A 19,396-nucleotide genomic window follows, 5' to 3' on the forward strand; every position below is an offset into this window, starting at 1 on the left:
CATCACCAGGCTATATACGAACATTAAAATAGAAAATCATTTTAGTTGTATCCGTGACGGTTGGATTAGGTAGTTTAGTATTTTGTGCCCCTTTTCTGCTTTGTTGATAGTTTGCTTTGTGGGTTCCCACATATCCAGAGAGCACGTGAACGCCGCAGCAGAGAGCTCATCTGTTGGACAGGGAAACTAATCAGGAGCCAAGTAAAGACTTTTCAACACTGCGAGCTAATAGGCTAGCACGGCTCCTAAGTCAGCCGTCACTACGAAAACGGGGTAGGGACTTTGTTTGTGACCGACAACATCTCCTCTAGGCAGGAAACAACTTTGAAGCCATGTTATAGTGGGGGGGAAGACACTTGAATCGTTGCGCTTAAAGTATAAAAGCGAGCTGCCTCCGGTCAGCAAGCTTGTGGCTAGCTCCATAACGTTAGCTGGGAAAGAAGTGGAGGCTTAAAAACAAACAAACACACAAACATGGAGCTGGACGACGTAGTCCTCTACCAGGACGACTCGGGCGACTCGGACGTGATGTCCGAGCGGGTCGCCGGTCTGGCCAGCTCCATATACCGAGAGTTCGAGCGGCTCATCGAGAAGTACGACGAGGACGTGGTGAAGGACCTGATGCCGCTGGTCGTCGGGCTGCTGGAGAACCTGGACTCGGTGTTCGCCGCCAACAAGGAGCACGTCGTGGAGCTGGAGCTGCTGAAGGAGGACAACGAGCAACTTGTCACTCAGTACGAACGGGAGAAAGCGCTGAGAAAACACGCAGAGGAGGTGGGTTTGCACCGCGACACCGCCAAACTAATTTGCCACCGGGATTATAGATTAAAAAGCTGCGATTATGTACTTTATCTTGGAAAGATTAATGCCTTCCTCTGGCGGGTTTTTTCCTCCCCACATAAAGTCGCATTGTGATTGTTTTAACTGTTTGTGAACCATCGTTTAACTTGCACACACACGAAAGTAGAAAGCTGAAGGGGAATTAGGCGTATAAAGCATTATAAAGTCTGTAGCACTGTCAGACAGTCTGGTGCGGGATGAGGCAAACAGAAACATTTGACTCTAATTGGATAGTCTTGTTTACACAATTACAGCTCAGCAGGTTTAAAGTCTCCTCAATGACAGGCGTGAGTAAAACGATGCTACTTTAAACTGTTGCAAATCAGTCGGAAATTAGTTTGTTTGGCAGTTTGTTTCTAGCTCGATTCATACACAGTTGGCAACATAATAATATAAAATAAACTTTTGAAGAGGGGAAATAAATACATAATTCTCTTGTGAAAATTCATATGCAGGTATTTCTTAAAAACCTATAGGTTGCTAACCCCACCCTGTTTTATTACGTTGTGAAACTCTAATATGACCGTATCAGATCTTAGGTGTGTCTCCTGTGGTGTTGTGGTAGTTCACTGCTATCAATAAAGGCCAGTAGCGGCACAACAACCAAACCAAAAACACCCCGCATGAAATCACAGTTTTCCTGCTGCTGCTGCTACAGCAAAGTCCAGAATGCGGTTTAAAAAGTCACAGGAAAACAGCCGTAATCTCAGATTATAGCGGCTGTGGTTTTGGAGAACAGAACTCGCTCGCTGTTGGATAAATCAGAGAAATGTAGCTGTAATTCATTCCTTCTTAATTATAAAAATAACGTAACACTTTTTAGCTTGCTTAAATAAAATACGTTTTTTACCTCTTAGTAACAGCTTCCTCACAGAAGAGTGTTATAATCACGACCTGTTAAAAAGATCCGTAAAAGCTAAAAATCTGATCACACAATTAGACGTCTTGTTGTATCAACTGGTGTAATTGTAGTTTCTGCTGCCTTTCACACTAAAGTGATAGTCTCACTTTCACTCTGATCAAGAAACAAAATTTGAGATGTCAGACCCTGAAAATTTGTTTTTGTTACAGAGAACAAAAAAAGCTATTGAAACCCACCTTGCCCTGTAAAAATTCAGCCACATTGGTTGGTTTTCAAACAGAAACCGCATGTCAACTCAGGTTATCATTATTAGACGTTATGCATCACGTGTGTCAAACTCAAGGCCCGGGGGCCAAATCTGGCCCACGCAAAGCTTCTTGTGTGGCCCTCAAGAGTCCAGGTGCCAAATAACGTCAACCGGTCCTCGCAGTTTCCTGTGGTTGTGGAAATTCACGTCAAACTCAGCAGATTCCCACATTTTTTTCTCACTAATGCCTAACTTTTCCGTAAAAGTGGTCAAAAACATCGGGTTTTAACCGACCACTGACTCCCGCCTGCGGGTGGCAGTATTTTGTAATTTTTATGACCCCGCTGCCTCTCAGTCTCATTTGATGCCAAGTCAGATCGACGTGACGATTAGAGAAGTCAAAATTAATGTCACACTTTAAAAATATTTCTGAATTAGCTCCACAAAATTTGTGATTTTCTGTCCCCCCCAAAAATCACAAAATTAAGGAGTGACTGAACTGACAGTGTGAAAAGATGTGTAATCATAGGAGCTACTTAAACTGCAAAGACAGCTGTTTGTTAATATTTTAACAGTTGAACGGGTTTTATCGATACATTCTGGCTCCTTAAGAACATCCAGGATCCTGATTTGACCCAAAATGACTTTGACACCCACTGTCATACATGGATTGATGCTCTGACAGATTAAAGAGTGACGCAGCAGCACTGTTTTGTTGATGTGTTCCACAAATAAAGACATCTGACGGCCAGAATTCAACACCAATTCATTTTATTTCATCTGGTTGGCCTGCAGTCAGGATTTAACATGCGTCATCGGGGAAAGAAGCATGGCTGACATAGTGAACTGAAATTAGCTTTCTGAAACTGTAGCAGACGCTTGTCTGTCTCCGAGGCCTGTGGACTCGCCTGTTGCCGTTTGACAGACATGAGGCCGTGTTGTCACATGTTTCGCTGCTCAGGCAGCCTCCAGCATGCCTCTTCCTAGCACCAAAACGTTTTAAATTTGAGTGTTTCCAATAAGCAATTTTATTTGCGATATTTCAATTTACGTAGTCAGTGGAAACGCAGCTACTGTCTAAATGTTCCATTCCAGTGTTCCTTGGTGATGTAAATGAATTGAAAGTTTTGAGTTTGTTCTCCTGGCTTTTTCACAGATGATGTCTTTATCTTAGAGTTAATGGGAGAAACCACCAAGAAATTGGTCCCAATTAGCAAAGCTATGATTATATTGGATACAGAGACTCTTTACGGCTGCATGGAGACACACTGTCAGACTTGAGCTCTGTTCTTTAACCACAAGGAGCAACAGGTCGCATGGTTCCAACTCTGTAAATATCGTCCCAGCTTTAATTTAGTGAACTCTGTAAAACGGATTCAACGCAAATTCCCATGGCAACAGATTCACAGAGTTTTCAAATCTGCTACGCACGAGCAGTTCATTTCCACCTGAGCTCGTTTGGACCGCCCGACTACCTGCTGGCCACGGCTCAGCAGGTTTAAGGGTTTCCACGACATCAGATTACTAATTGACAGCTGCTCAGCTGCTCCTCTATGTTATCCACACAGTGACTTTGTCATGATGATACAGGGTGATATAATTGTCGGAGAGATCGGGTTGCAAGACATCTGCAGCATCGAGCGGCGACCTTTCTAAAGTTTTTGAGCTGCAGCTAACAATTATTTTAGTAATTGATTTTTCTGACGATTAATTGACTATTTGAATTAAAAAAAGGGGCAGATTCTCTAGATTGTTCATTTAATCACTTAGACTTATTTTATACAATATTAGAAATGCGTACATATTTAAATTTCCCTTTTTAAATAATAATAAAAAACTATTTTATTGCCTAAAATGCATTCCTTTTCCATATGCTAACCAGGTGGCTCTCACACTATGCCTCTTGAGGGATTCTAGAACATTTTTACCGACAAAAGTTTTAACATTTTTGTCTTAGGTTCACAATGGAATTATAGTTTTTGGTTCAATTTTGGCATAGTTGCTGCTCAAAATATGCTGTTCTTCCAGAAAAAGTCTTTTGCTAGCTGAACTGTTAATTGATGACTAAATTGCTGATTTAAAATATTGATTTATCACTATTAACACGATAATCTGATTATCTCGTAAACTTGAGTAAAACTATCCACAGTATTGCAGTATTTAAATAAGCATTTTAAAATTGGACAGCATTATTTGTTTGTTTTTTGAAATGAAGGAATCATTTCTAATGTTGCTGAAAAATGGAATATTTTAATCGTTGCAGCTGTAATATGTTTATTTTGGATTTTTGGACAGGAATCGGAGTCCACTGACAATATTTCAGCTTTTCATTCGTTCAATTGAAATGAAAGTATTAACAAAATGTGACGCCTTCAACCAGCCGACTGAACAGAGAGAGAGAGGTGGAGGACAAATCTTCGATATTTACAGTCAGGGAAAAACCCAGCACTGTCTGTGGCATCACATTATGAGGAATTCACTCTGTAGAAACTACAAAGGAAAGTTTTATTTTATTTTTTTGCTTCGTTTAGTTTTCAAACCACAGATGTTGCAAACCGTGACACATCTTGATCCTGGAAACTGACGCCGTGTCGTCTTTGTAGAATGAAGTTGATTGCTCGCGTGCATCAGAGAAGACACCGTGATCGTCATGGTTACATGGGACTGATCATAAAAGTGAAAGAAATGGCTGTAAAAAACGACATATGCAGGAAAGCATCCAAAACAAACAAAAAAATCTATGGTTTTACCATGAAATACCTTTAGTACATCAAAAACACAACATGACCAATTCATTCTGTTGCATTAACTTGGGCCGGTTTCTGGTATCGGAGTACAAAAAGTAAAAAAAAAAAAAAACGGTTTAAATCTCATGAAACATCTTGTCGACTCAGCTTTTTGGAGCTTTTTCCAGCCACAAAAAATAAAGAATCATGATGCTGAAACTGAAGACTGCGGTCCGCTGTCTGTTAAGCAGCGGACTGCAGGCTAGCTACCTGACTCTGTTAGCGCTTGTAGTTGCAGCTCTTGCACCGCTTGAGCTTTCACTCACCAAAATTGAAACTACGTATAGAAATATCCCCAGAATGTAACGATTTATTGACTAAAACATCTTTTCATTAGAAGGTATTCCTTTAAGGTTCTGTTTTTATTTAAAAAGCGCTAAAGCTCAGATGCTAACTTATGGTAAACCTTTAATAAGGATTTACTACAGTCCAGATACAATGAAATCTGGACTTCATTGTATTTTAACTCAATCAAATGTCTTTCTTCTCCTAACAAATCTGTGTTTAAGCTTAAACCATTAACTTTTTTTAAAGTAAATTATTTGACAAGAGTTCACACAGCCAGAGCTTTATGAATATTTAAGTGTAGTTGTTTTATTGTGTTTTGCAGGAACACTTGGTTGTTGAATACCAAGTTCGACACGCCACACAGTAGTTTCTTCATAATGTATTTCATGCTTCAACATGTTGGTGCAGCTTTTAGACAGACCTGTACATGTGGGAGTTTTCCATCAGTGTGGAAATGTTTTCCTCTCAGGTTGTCGTGTGAAAGCCATCGCCTTTAATTAAAGTTGTTCTGTTAGATGATTGAAAACATCAATTGTTTTCTTCTGTTTGATTATTAAAAGCTCAAAAGAATGAAAATGGCAACTTCTCCTTCAATACGTTTATTTTTCTTGTCTCCTGAATTTGAGGTAGCAGATTAAATAAAAAGCCGACATGTATTTGTAGAAAGTACATTTTGCTCTTATAGCCTTTGTGCTCAATATAACTAGAGCTCACTGAAATGAGAATGCTAACTTCAAGTCTTTCTTTCAGTAACTACTTCTACACTCTTTCCATCCAATTGCATGCAAATACTTTGGAGTAACATCTTCCATCCTGCTGAAACTTTGAAACTGTTTCTTTCAGTAACAACTTCCATCCTGAAGATTGTCTCATTTACAAACTGTTTGCATTAGCTTGTGGTGTGTTTGCGGACTGGAAAAGGATAGGATTTTTGAGCTTCTGACTGGCTTGCTACCGCTCTGGACTGGTCAGGCTGAAAATGGTCTGATTCTGGACAGCGGCCAATTTCTCAGCTCACCTGTAATATACCACATATCATGTTGAGACATAAAATCTCAAATTCTGGACGATCTGAATGCAGAAGATGAGTTGGAGAGAATCAGGAACTTCATCTCTTACTTTAATTCACCAGCATAAAGTGTTAGAATATAAAAGTTAGCAAAGATCAGATCTATAGCACTAATTGTTCTTGTCCATATTGAACTAAGGGTAGACCTGGCATTACAGCGACTCATTATTAAATATTGGATTATAAGGGAATTAAGAGGCTGGGCTGCTGTTCATCTTACCAACTTTATTTCTAATGGAACTGAAAATACTTTTGTGTAGTTAATATTTTTAAAATGAAATCATCCCAAGCTACCGCCCACATAAAACCCATATGTAGTTTTTTTTTATTTTTAGGTTTTATTTTAGCCGATGATGCTATTATGACTGTATATCAGGGAAGAAGTTTCCATTTCATTGTAGTTCCTCATGAGATTCTCTTTCAGCGCTGCTGACAGAAATGGAGCGCTCACTAAACTTCTGCTTTGTTAAACCTCTGACCATATCTGCACACAGGCTGCAGACTGAGAGGTTACAACCTTAAATACTGCACAAAAATGGTTAATACTCTGACACAAGGACGACACCTACGACATACAGTTTGAGGATGTCATGATTTTAGTTACCTTAACAAATAAAACATAGAAACACGTTTCATGCTTTTTGTATTCAGCATCCCAGAATCAAGATGTAGGTAAAACTAGCTTTAAATTCAGTTACGACTTCAAGGCTTTTACTAATTGATTCCCTGGCAACTCGGAGCAGCGCTTTTCGTCCCTGCTAAAGAAAAGCCGATTAATCCTACCGACCAAACAGTTTGCTGGCTAAACGTTTCTGCTGCTCCCTGCCAGAGGACTACCGTACGTCTCCTGACCGATTTTGCTTCAGTGGAGGAGAGGAAAAGGCTCGGCAGGAAATTCTTAAGGAAAAACAAAAACTTCCCTGAGGCCTTTTGTCGGCTGGTAGAAGACGACATTCTTCTCTGTGTAATGTCATCTGATTGATAACCGTTCGTCGCAGTCTGCTTAAACTTTAGACAGGCGGAATAATGTGATTAGGGGCCTGAGACGAGCACAACGTAGCAGTAACTGAGGTTTTTATGCACGGTATCGTTTTATGAAGGACCGATTGAACCAAATTAAAAATATTTATCTTGGTGTAGCACGCAACTATGCCCTGGCTGTTGGTTTCTGTGGCTGTTTGGCAGAAATTTCAGTTAGACTTTATCAAATCTGATTAGTCAAAATCTCTGCTGCGACGACCTGAACTGAAACAGCATCTTAGCATGTAGTACAGGTTGGACATACAGATTTACAACACTGCATGAGTTGACCTGTAATATCACTGACAATTGCTTATATGCAGTTTAACGAACGGCAAACGTTTAGGGTAGAATGAACGAAATGTTTGAGTTATTTTGTGATTGTTTGACTCTATAGAGTCACTTGTTTGACCCTAATATTGTTTATAGTGTCGATTATACTGACACCCACTAATGCATCTGTCTATGCTCTCTTCTTTCTATGAATATGTAAAAAAACAAAAACAAAACAAAAAACATTGAAGCTCAAATGCTTTCAGTTCCACCCCGGCTCGTTGCTTTAATTTAGGCAGCCAGTAAATATCAATTGGATATAATGTAATTCTCTAGTTTGAGAACCACAAGCAATCTCATCTTTTAGTTCTTTGTTAGAAAATATTGCATTAGGATTATTGGATTATCACAACAGTTTCAAATGTTTGTTTTCGAAGTAATAAGGTTATGTTCTAGTTACAGCTAGAACATAACTGTGGATAAATGGATATTGGATGTGACCGACTAACCGGTCGCCCCGACGCAGCTTGGTGCCGCAGCTTTAATGTGCAGAATAATTTACACAATGGGTTCTTATCAAAGCTGGATAAGTACTGCAGCATGCAGCTGATGGAGAAGTCTGAAATCACCCAATTTTACTCATGTTGGATTAAAAAACTGTTATTTTTCATACAAGCCGAGTTAATATGTACTCTCTCACATTGACCAGACAAGATTCAGGAGCTTTAGAAAAAAAAAAAAGAAGTTATATATTTGTCTGCTGCGATCTGGTTGAAGCAGTAGCTCCTTTCCCTTCTGCAACTCATCTGAAGATGTGGTGGCAGGGTTTCCCCTCAGTGTATCATAAGCCTGGCGGGCCACCAGGCTTTACTTGTGCCCCCACCAGGCTTAGCATTGCTTATTTATTAAAGTCTTTTTAAAGTGTTTATCATTTTTTTTAAGACTTTATAGTTGGTGTCCAGGTATTAATCTTCTAATCTTTCAGTAACACATAATTATGGAATGACATTTTCAAATTTTCTGTCAACTTCAGACATTTTTTAACTCAAAAACACGACGGGCTGCTGGACAAGTGACACCTCTAGCGCCCCACCCACCTGGCTTAGCAGGGTTTTCTGTTGGAAACCTTGTGTGGCTTTTATTCTTCTGTGACGGTGCGCCACCATCAATTACACGAAGAAGAAACCCTGCCACATGTTTTCCCTCAGAGTGCTGGACCACTTTCTAGCATCTTTCCTTTAGACCAGGTGGTGTTCAGCTCTTTTCTTTCATGTCTCATTTCTGCATCCTGCAACAGTGAAACTAGGAAAGAGGCGTGCAGTGTTGTCAGTTTATTGGTTCAGATGTCAGAGACCTACCACTGCAAGCTACCACGAATGTCCCAGCAGCAATCTGCAGCCAAACTCACTGAAAGAAGCTAATTTCACTCTCTGTCAATTGAGTGCCGATACAGTGGAGCCCTGTCTGTGCGGGAGTGCACACACTTGTTCTGGAAGGGAGTGTGTGTGCGTGTGTTTGTGAGTGTGTGGTGGCGCTGGGGGACAAAGAGAGCATTATACATGCAGTGTTTGGGGGGAAGAGAGGATGCTGAAATGCTGGAACACTTATTCTCTGGAGCGCAGTCACGTATACACACAGACAGATACACACACACACACACACACACACACGCCAGCCCTTTTCTTGGGTCATATGAGGAGCAGCGTGGTCAGAGTTGGCCTGATGAATGTGTCGATGCTGGGAGTGTGGCAATAATAAACCATATTTAATGCTTACGGTGTCACTATTGCATTTGTATTTTCCTTGTCAAGTCATTGGGGTTTGTTCAAGCAAAGGCTGGACAATATGGCTTAAAGATTTAATCCAATATTCTATTTTCAGTTTTATTTATTCCCCTCCCCCATTACTTTTTTCCTTAAAAACATACAAATGACAGAAAATATCTTAAAAGCTGGTTTTATTTCAATCATTCCTTCTGTGGTTTGTCAAAGTCAGAATAAACAGCTGTAAAACACTTTTGTCAGAAAGAGATGGTGGTTGTTGGGTAGGCTAATGTCACTGAACTTTGGGGGGGAAAAAAGTAAAATCTTGATTTTTCTACAATTAATCGATAAAATCGATTTATTGCCAAACCCTAGTTAGAACTTTAACCATCAAAACTGTTGTATTTTTAGTCATTTTTAAAATTTTATTATAATGCTCTTAGTAGATTTAACTGGGCATGTAATGTTAAAAATACAGAATTATTTTTAATGCATATTATTGGTATTTTATGTGACAAAGCAATGTGAAGTGGCACCTTATTGTGAAATGGAAGAAAATGTTTTACCGATATAAAGTGTGCCATGCATTTATTTCCAGCCCCTTTCATTCCGATGCCCCTAAATGAAATCTATACATATTTACTAGAATGGTCTAACCAAAGTCCACAGCTAAATCCAATTAAGAAGCTGTTGTTACAGATGTTCTCCATGCAGTCTGGCTGAATTTCAGTGTCAATGGAACAACATTGACGTCAGTTGTTACAAAGTGACACATTTTGATTTGGAGAGTCTGAATACTTCTGCATAATGCATTATGTCTTAAGTTTACACTGTAACTGTCCCTTTAAAAACTCTTTTAGGCCAAAAGTTTATCTTCTCAAGACTTCAAACTCTAAGTCACTCCATAGAAAATAGTTTGTGCCCTTGGCCAGAGTCATGCTTTCCAGACGATTCCTAAAATAAGACAATTTACAAAACACATCCATGTGAAACCTCTGTGCATGTGTGTGTGTGTGTGTGTGTGTGTGTGTGTGTGTGTGTGTGTGTGTGTGTGTGTTGGGCACATAAAGAAGGATCTGCTTTGTTATCTGATGCCCAGGTGATAACTGCTGACTCAGGGCACAGACTGCAAGGCTTCTTGTCCACAGAGACCACCCACATCACAAGACTCCGTTTACAGGCGAAGATACAGACACCTGACTCAGCTTATCAGATGATCCATCAATGCAAGCTCACCAAACAAGAGTCAGATTTAACCCGTACAACACCAGTTAAAAATGTCATTTCATCTCCTTTTTACTCAGCACTTTTGTCAAAAAATCCAATGACTAAATGGCCACAAAAACAACAATGAAGGAAAACCTACATTCTGTCAGTAAGTTCTCCTGCGAACAGAAAAGTTAAAAAAGTTCTCAACATTGTTGATTTGCGAACCTAAAACCAATGATTTTGTATTGGGTGCATTCACACCAGCCCTGCTTAATCCGCTTTAGATTAACTCTGTTTGTCTAGAAAGTTCAGTTCGTTTGGGGAAGTGTTAACACGCAATCAAGACTCTTATGTAGACCAAAAAAGCAAACTCTGGTCCACCTAACATCTCAGACAAATCCTACAACCGCTAAAATTTCATGCTACTCTATTTTTGTCTATATTTTGTGAAGAAAGAAGTTAGGAAGTTGTGCACAGTGACTTCTTCAGAGGTTTCTGTGTTTTTCTTTAGTAGTTCTTGGTTCAACGCCAGAATTTGAGTTGTTTGACACAACACAGTTTGAAAGGGAACCGCACCAGTTTTGCCCCGCATCCCCCAATCGAACTGTTGTGGGGAAAAAAACTATTTCCAAGCTCTGTTCAGGTAAAATTCCTCAATCAGGTTTAGTCATGAATTGTGCACAACTCAGAGACCTTCTAGGACAATCAATAATGAAGCAAGTCTGGATGAAAAGCTCTGCCAGGCAGAGACAACACATGAGTTTTATACAAAAGGGATAAGGGACTGGTTCCCATGCAGCTGTGAAAAACAACGTCCAACCTTGTACATGTAACCCAAATAGCTTTATCTTGGTGGGATTATACAGCAACTTAGAATAAACATATAGCAATACAACTGCCAGGTAATTGTAATTTTTTCACATCAGAACGGAGACTACGTTGTGAAAACACCTCGAGTATCGCGACAGCCTCGCTAATCAATCAATCAAACTTTATTTGTATAGCACATTTCAGCATCAAGGCATTTCAAAGTGCTTTACATCAAATCAAACACAAAAATACAATGCAACATAGAATCAACAATAAAAACACAACATAGTCAGATTCCGTCAATAAATTTGCAATTGATTACGTTTCAAATACAACTCTAAACAAGTGGGTTTTTAGTTGAGATTTAAAGGAAGTCAGTGTTTCAGCTGTTTTACAGTTTTCTGGAAGTTTGTTCCAGATTTTTGGTTCATAGATGCTAAATGCCGCTTCTCCTCGTTTGGTTCTGGTTCTGGGGATGCAGAGCAGACCAGAACCAGAAGACCTGAGAGTTCTGGAAGGTTGATACAACAGCAGCAAATCTTTAATGTATTGTGGTGCCAAACCATTCAGTGATTTATAAACTAACAACAGTATTTTAAAGTCTATTCTTTGAGCTACAGGGAGCCAGTGGAGAGACTTTAAAACTGGTGTTATGTGCTCTATCTTCCTGGTTTTAGTGAGAATGCGAGCAGCAGCATTCTGGATCAGCTGTAGCTGTTTGATTGATTTGTTGGACAGACCTGTGAAGACGCCGTTACAGTAATCAATACGACTGAAGATAAACGCATGGATGAGTTTCTCTAGATCTGGCTGAGACATTAGTCCTTTAATCCTTGAAATGTTCTTCAGGTGATAGAAGGCCGTCTTTGTGACTGTCTTTACGTGGCTCTGAATGTTCAGGTCAGAGTCCATCACTACTCCCAGGCTGATCGCTGGTTTTTAGTTGTAATAACTGAAGCTGTGCACTGACTCTAGATCGTTCCTCTTTAGGTCCAAAAATAATAACTTCAGTTTTGTTTTTGTTCAGCTGGAGGAAGTTTTGGCACATCCACACATTTATCTGTTCTAAGCATCTGTTCAGTGATTGGATGGGTTCTGAGTCTCCTGGTGACATCGTAATGTAGAGCTGTGTGTCATCTGCATAGTTATGGTAGCTAATATTATTTCCTGTTATAACCTGAGCTAGTGGGAGCATATAGATATTGAATAAGAGGGGTCCTAGGATTGAACCTTGGGGTACCCCACATGTGACCTTTGACCTCTTTGATGAGAAGTTTCCAATTGAAACAAAGAAATCCCTGTTCTTTATGTAAGATTCAAACCAGTTAAGCACTGGACCGGAGAGTCCGACCCAACTCTCCAGTCGATTCAGTAATATGTCATGGTCAACAGTGTCAAAAGCTGCACTGAGGTCCAACAGAACCAGCACTGTGGTTCTCCCACAGTCCGTATTTATATGGATGTCATTGAACACTTTTACGAGGGCAGTTTCTGTGCTGTGGTGAGACCGGAAACCAGATTGGAAGGAGTCAAAGCAGTTGGTTATCGTTAGGAAGCTATTTAACTGTTTACACACAACTTTTTCAATAACTTTGCTGATGAATGGGAGGTTGGAGATCGGCCTGTAATTCTGCAGTAGTGATTTGTCTAGATTGTTCTTTTTTATCAGTGGTTTGATTACTGCCGTTTTCAAAGCCTGGGGGAAAACGCCTGATGAGAGCGATGTGTTTACTATTTGGATCAGATCAATAGCAACAACAGGCAGAACTTTCTTAAAGAAATGTGAGGGTAGGACATCCAGACAGCAAGAACTGGAGCTTAATTGACTTATAATTTCCTCTGGGGTTTTATAATTAAGTAGTTGAAATTGGGTCATTTTTCCTGCATTTGTTTTGTTTGGGTTCAGTATTGGTACTGACTTTATAGTGGATGTGCAGATTAATCGCTAAACACAAACGTTACACATACTCCGATGTATCTTCAAAATATGAAGGTACCTTCAATATCCCTCAAAGCTTAACTCACACCAGACCGTCAAAGAGATACTGAAAGCTCCCAACTATGTGCGACACTTGTGCCTCTTCATGCCCTCCTCAACTAATCACCCAGTCTGCAAGTGGAAGGTCAGAGGGTCACATTGCTCCTTTCAGTACCTCGCTGTGCGTTAAATGCTAAATGTCTGCCTCTGCTGTGTTGTTTTTCTCCTGCAGAGATACATTGCCTTAGAAGACTCCCAAGATGGAGAGAAAAAGGACCTCCAGTCTCGACTGGTAACTTCGGAGTCGCACGCGCGGCAGCTAGAGCTAAAGACAAAGAACTATGCAGATCAGAGTAAGTCCCCTGCTTCTCTAACTGGTTTAGGCCATGCTGTCACAATATTTGTTCACCTAGCTTGTCTAAGCCCAGTGGAACTGAACCCCGTCCCCAGTCCACAGCAATCAAGTAGAGGTAAGCGTAACTGTGAATATACAAATTGTCTGGTCTCTAGTTCGAGTAAAGCAGGGGTTTCCGATGCTAGTCCTTGAAATCTAGCAAGGTTTCAGATGCAGCCCTGGCGGCTTTGACTCAAAGCAGCGTCTATCCCAGAGCACTGTTGCCAGACGACCTGAAATGTTCATCAAGGTGCCATCACTGGTCGGAAACAATTGGTTTCTGACTCCTTTTACTTTACCTTCCTGATGACAGCTTGACTCCTTCGACAATGGCTGCTGTCATATGACTGATTCTTATACAAGCAGTGTTTATCAGTGGCTATTTGTGTACCGTTACTGAAGCAGAAAATTGTACAAGTTGAACCCCCAAAATAACAACTCTCATGATGCATGACCGCACCGTTGACGTTTGCTTGACCACATTTGGCTGGCAGTGTTTTGCTAAAGGGGAAATTTAGCTTTTCATTTCTTCTAATGTGATACTTCCTTTTTTTTTCCAGTAAGATCTATTTAAATCTCTAGTTAAGGTTTCCATGTTCTGAGCTGATAAATACACCCCTTCTCTACCTAACATGGATTCATTTTGACGACTCTAAGCTGCTCTGTCTGTGTTGCTGAACAGTGCCCAGCCTAAATACAGATTGACACAAAGCTTGACAAACAGATTAAGTCAGACTGTTGTCCCTCTGATTCATCGCCCGACACCTACTTGTTTACCTCAGGATGCTCCTTGAAAAGGCTTGAGCCACTTCTTCCACAGTCTTTAACACCGACGATTAATCATTCAGCTGGAGATGTTGAGTCTTTGCTTTAATTGTGGAAAAATACCAGGGTTGAAAGGGATGGAAGGTTTTTGTCAGCATATGACTGACTAAACTGTGAACTTTTGCTAAAAGTCTTAATTTGAAGTGCAAAAGGAAGAAGTTGGTGAGTTTTTACTTGTATATTGACAGAGTTGACTAAGTGGTAAAAAATGCTGCTTGTCGTTTTCAACTCCACTGCTCTGCAATTGTTTGTGGGACAGCTTTATGGGATACTAGGTGCAAAAAAAAAAATGGTAAAAAAATAAATAAATCTGTCTTCAATCAGTCATTTCTAGTTCAAAATATAAATGTATTTTGACTAATCAAATCTGAACTGGATAATTCTGGAAAAAACCAAGGAGAGGACTAGTAGTTAGCAAACAACTGGTGGAACCGCCCGTCTGCTGAGTTCCTTATGTGAGCTACGTCTCAGTGCCACGCTGGTAAAAATGCTATTTAAGAGTTAATGGAGAAACATTGTTGGGATGATGTTCTGAAGGCAGAGTCTCGGAAAGAGCAGAAGCTTCTTAAAGTGACAGAGGCCCAATTTCAAGGCGTCATATTTCTTTCAAGTCATTCTTTTTGGTATGCAGCATTTCTATTACAACTGAAGGCAACTTTTGATTGTGCTATAAAATGTGTCTGGAAAATATAGAATAGTGCCCCTGGTGGAACATTTTAACTTAATCAAAAAAAAAAAACAACAAAGGGTGTTTTTTTTTTTTTGTTTGTTTGTTTTTTGTTTTTTGTTTTACTTTTTCCCCCAAACAAACATCAGCAAAACTAAACTCCACTTTCGAGTTCGCTGTAAAGTGTTCGCTGTCTCGCCTGTTTTGCATGTGGGGGCTTTTCTGGGGTCACTTTTTCTTGTTTTCTACACACCTTTATATTTTGGATCAAAGTTTATTTTTTCTCAACTCTGCTATTTTCCACCCACTTCCTCAAAACCACGCAGAATTTCAGTTTCTGTAACTCCAGCTGACGCTTTCAGAGCCAAACATCTGCTTCGTTCAACCTAAGCTCCGCTCTACTCAAGACGCTGTGAATTAGCCGTAACACACTCAGCGAGCTTTGATGCTCTGCTGGGACAGTGTTTTAGTAAAACTGCATCTGAATAATAATAACTGTTCCCCTTAAAATAAGCAAGATCACCAGAGGAATCTGTAAGCTTTCCACTGGCTAGAAGTAAGTCGGTTTTCTGGCATCTGTTTTTGATCTATTTCTACTAATCATGAGGTTTTTACTTATTGTTTGTTCTTGCACATTGTGAATTTTTCTTTTTTATAATTGAAAAGGCAAAAAATACTTTTGTGAGTTATTTTTGAATTTTAAGATAAAAATCAAATTAAAATTGAAAAGTGTGACACCAGTGTCCTCAATTGAAGAGTTTTCACAAGAAAATTAAGAAGCTGAAGAGTGTATGATACAAACCGGGATGTAAAATCTAAATGTAATTGAATCTGGATGATGAAAGGACATGATTTATGTTAGTAACTCTAACTCCATTCAGAAAACATGCTGCTCTTGAACGTCCTTGAACGGACCACAAACGTTCAAGGACGTTTGTGGTCCGTTGTCGCCCTCTGCTGGAAACGCGTTGCTATTACAGTGAATCAGATGATTGTCGCACTGAATCCTGTACGTAAAACTGCGGGCCTCACTGAGAACAAATAATAAAAATATTTATTTTTAATATCACCAGTAAATCTGGTTTATCCATCCATCCATTTTCTGTTCACCCCTTATCCCTAATGGGGTCAGGAGGGTTGCTGGTGCCAATCCCCAGCTAACGTTCCGGGTGAGAGGCGGGGTTCACCCTGGACAGGTCGCCAATCTGTCGCAGGTCAACACAGAAAACAGACAGGACCCACAACCATTCACACACACTCACACTTAGGGAGAATTTATAGAGACCAATTAACCTGACAGTCATGTTTTTGGACTGTGGGAGGAAGCCGGAGAACCCGGAGAGAACCCACCATGCACAGGGAGAACATGCAAACTCCATGCAGAAAGACCCTGGGCCCCAGGACCTTCTTGCTGCAAGGCAACAGCTCTACCAACTGCGCCACTGTGCAGCCCCTACATCTGGTTTATATTTACTATAATCACTATTTTTATATTCTTTTTTTCTTGTTCTCTTAGTAAGCAGATTTGAAGAGAGAGAAGCAGAACTGAAGAGGGAGTACAATGCCCTTCATCAAAGACACACTGAGGTAAGCTAACGTGGAAAAAATGTCAACTTTGTTTTAAGAAATTTTGACATTTTACCAACATTTTTCTTTTGACTTAAAGTAATAAAGATTTAAATTGAGTCCCGACTCTAACCTAATAGAGATTTTATCAACAGTGCAATTTTAATACTGCCAAGGGTAACTAAATGCTTTGTAACATAGACACACACATTACAAATAATCACATTAAGTAAACAGACAAAAGAAGTTCTATTCTTAATAAGATGAAGAATTAAAAGAAGGTTAAATCAGTCAATTTTAGGTGGATGAGAAACTCTGGAAATGTGGTCGTGTAGATTAGGAAGGAATGCAGGAGAAGAATATTAAGACAGAAGAAAGTGACAGTTTATTTTCTGTTAGCTCAGTGACTTTAAAAATACAGCCAGAGGTACAACGGAGTGATCTAGAGCCAGGAAACGAAACACTGTCGCAGTTGAGCATTTCCAGATCCAGACTACGAAAATCTAAACTTTAAGTAATCATATATCCTTCTTTTTTTATTTTATTAAGTTATTTTGTTGGCTCAAACTTTGTCTCCTCACTCACCGTAGCTCTAGGTACTAAAAACCCATCCTTGTTGTCTCTGGCATAGGCTTGTTGATATTGTCTGCAGTTACTTTTTCTTTTTTCCTCTCAAGTTGCACCCTCCCTGTAGAACTCTGGCGCCCCCTGTTGGGTACAAACCCTGGTCTAAATCAAAGCTTATCGAAGTCCTTCTGTGTCCGTTACCCCCAACTTAGTTTTGACTCCCTCACATAAAATCCTCGCTAAGGTACATTGTCTAATCAAGAAGAATGAACACTTTTGAAAAGTAATCCTTCTAGGTTCAAAACGATATTCTCGGTATAGAAGTAAAACACATTTCAGTCGTAATGACATTGTTGTCTGAGACGTGTTGCAGAGGTGATGGATGAAATAAACACGAAGGGTCTGGACAGGACTGAGGTGCCGCTGAGTCTTTGATCGCTCTGGCACTTCTCCATTATTTATAACCAGCAGGCGTCCGAGTCTCCAAAGCTCTCAGGTTTCAGCTGCCGGCTGCCGCTGATCTGAATAATGTTACAAAAAGATAAAAGCAGTCACCCGCACACTTCTAGCACACATGCCTCATTTATTACTCACCTCTTTTATTATTTATTTATTTTTTGCCAAAGCTGTGCCCAACCGATTTACCGCTTCATGTAGCAGGAGATCGTTTACTGACATATCCCTATTCTTATATTTTTAAAGCCACTCTGTCTCTGCCGGATTGTCTTAATGCAGCTGACTCTTGTTTGCTTTTTGTAGATGATCCACAGCTACATGGAGCACCTGGAGCGAGCTAAACACCAGCACCCGACGACGCCAGCAGAGCCGTCAGATACAGGATCGTCAGCTAAGAGACGGTTAGACCGACGCACGCAGTTCTTCCTACTAATACTGTTAATTAACTTTCTTCTTACGTGAACTTAACTCGTCTATTGACTCTTTAAAAGAAACGCTCGGGCGTGCTGTGGTGGCGTAGAGGAAAGCGCGACCCACATATGGAGGCCTTCAGTCCTCGACGCGGCCGTCGTGGGTTCGATTCCCATTTGCCGCATGTCTTCTCCCCTCTCCATCCCCCCTTCCTGTCAGCCTACTGTCATATAAGGGACACTAGAGCCCACAAAAGACCCCCTGGTGGGGAAAAAGAAAAAAGAAACACTCAGATGGATTGTGGTTGCAATCAAGATACACAAGGTTCTTCTAGTTTCATAGAAACATCTTGGTAAGACTTTATTTGAAGGCGTGTGCATAAGACTGACATGAAACTGTCATAAACGTGTCATGAACATGAAGGAGTCCTCATGAATGCTTAGGACTGTTGTCATAAAGTGTCTTTTGGTAAATAATGACACTTTTAATGCAAATAAGCATTACAAGTTGCATTAAAAGTGTCAACTTAGCATTATTTAATAAAAATACTTACCTTTTTAAAATTGACTTTATTTTGAATCTCACTGAATGCAGTTGGAGTACTGGCTGTAATAATTATTTTTTGTGTGGGTCTGTGTGTTTCAGATTAAATAAAACTATCTTCATCTCCAGCTACATCTATATTTTTCCTCCACCTTCATGGAATAAAAGAACAATGTTCGGTTTACTCGAACATATACCTGTAAAGAGTAAAATCGGAGAAACTGATCATTTTAAGTGGTCTCTTGATTTTGATTTTTATTCTTCCACAGCTGTGTGTGTATTTCTATCGACCTGAGGCTCTAGATTTGTTAATTCACCATCAATATGATGTGAATGGCCTGCTGTACAGTTTAACAAGCCATGTCCACATCAGACTGTTGTTTGTTAAAAGAAACCTGAAGTCATTTCATGAACTGCAATCTGTTACGCTGGGTAAATCTGTTGTTGGGCTCAATATTTTCTACAGTAATAAATCAAACTGTCAAAGGCTGAATTAGGGGTGGGTGATATTAACTTAGAATTGATATAACTCTTGATATTTTGTGGTATTAGTTTGAAAATGATCAAATATATCCACAGACACAAACACTGCTATTGAAAAACCTTCCCCTTCGAAACGGCGTCTTCATAAATCTCACTTACTTAATCTGCACGCAGTAGCTGCGTTTTTATTAGGGTTTTTTTTATTTTTTTATTTATTTACTGATATTTATTGACACTCTCGTGGAACAAAACGTGGCGAAATTAATACAAAATTAAAATTTCAATAATAATTCAGATTTGTTTTTTATTTATTTAGACAGTATTTTACCAAGAAGTCCC

General features: G+C 39.8%; 1 protein-coding gene across 4 annotated transcripts in view; it reads left to right on the top strand.

Moving 5' to 3' along the window:
• Positions 1-40: 40 nt before the first annotated feature.
• Positions 41-19,396, top strand: part of spag9b (sperm associated antigen 9b) — a 46,918-nt gene continuing 27,562 nt past the window's right edge. For 3 of the 4 annotated variants that reach the window (XM_044102196.1, XM_044102195.1, XM_044102197.1), the window contains exons 1-4: positions 42-774; positions 13,378-13,498; positions 16,548-16,618; positions 17,924-18,021. In XM_044102196.1, the coding sequence (XP_043958131.1) occupies positions 475-774; positions 13,378-13,498; positions 16,548-16,618; positions 17,924-18,021 (590 nt within the window). In that variant the 5' untranslated portion in view covers positions 42-474. Of the gene's footprint in view, positions 775-13,377; positions 13,499-16,547; positions 16,619-17,923; positions 18,022-19,396 lie in introns of all 4 variants that reach the window. The other variant, XM_044102198.1, reaches the window with a different exon arrangement.

This window comes from Gambusia affinis, linkage group LG20 (genome assembly GCF_019740435.1).
Source record: "Gambusia affinis linkage group LG20, SWU_Gaff_1.0, whole genome shotgun sequence".
Classification (NCBI taxonomy): domain Eukaryota; kingdom Metazoa; phylum Chordata; class Actinopteri; order Cyprinodontiformes; family Poeciliidae; genus Gambusia; species Gambusia affinis.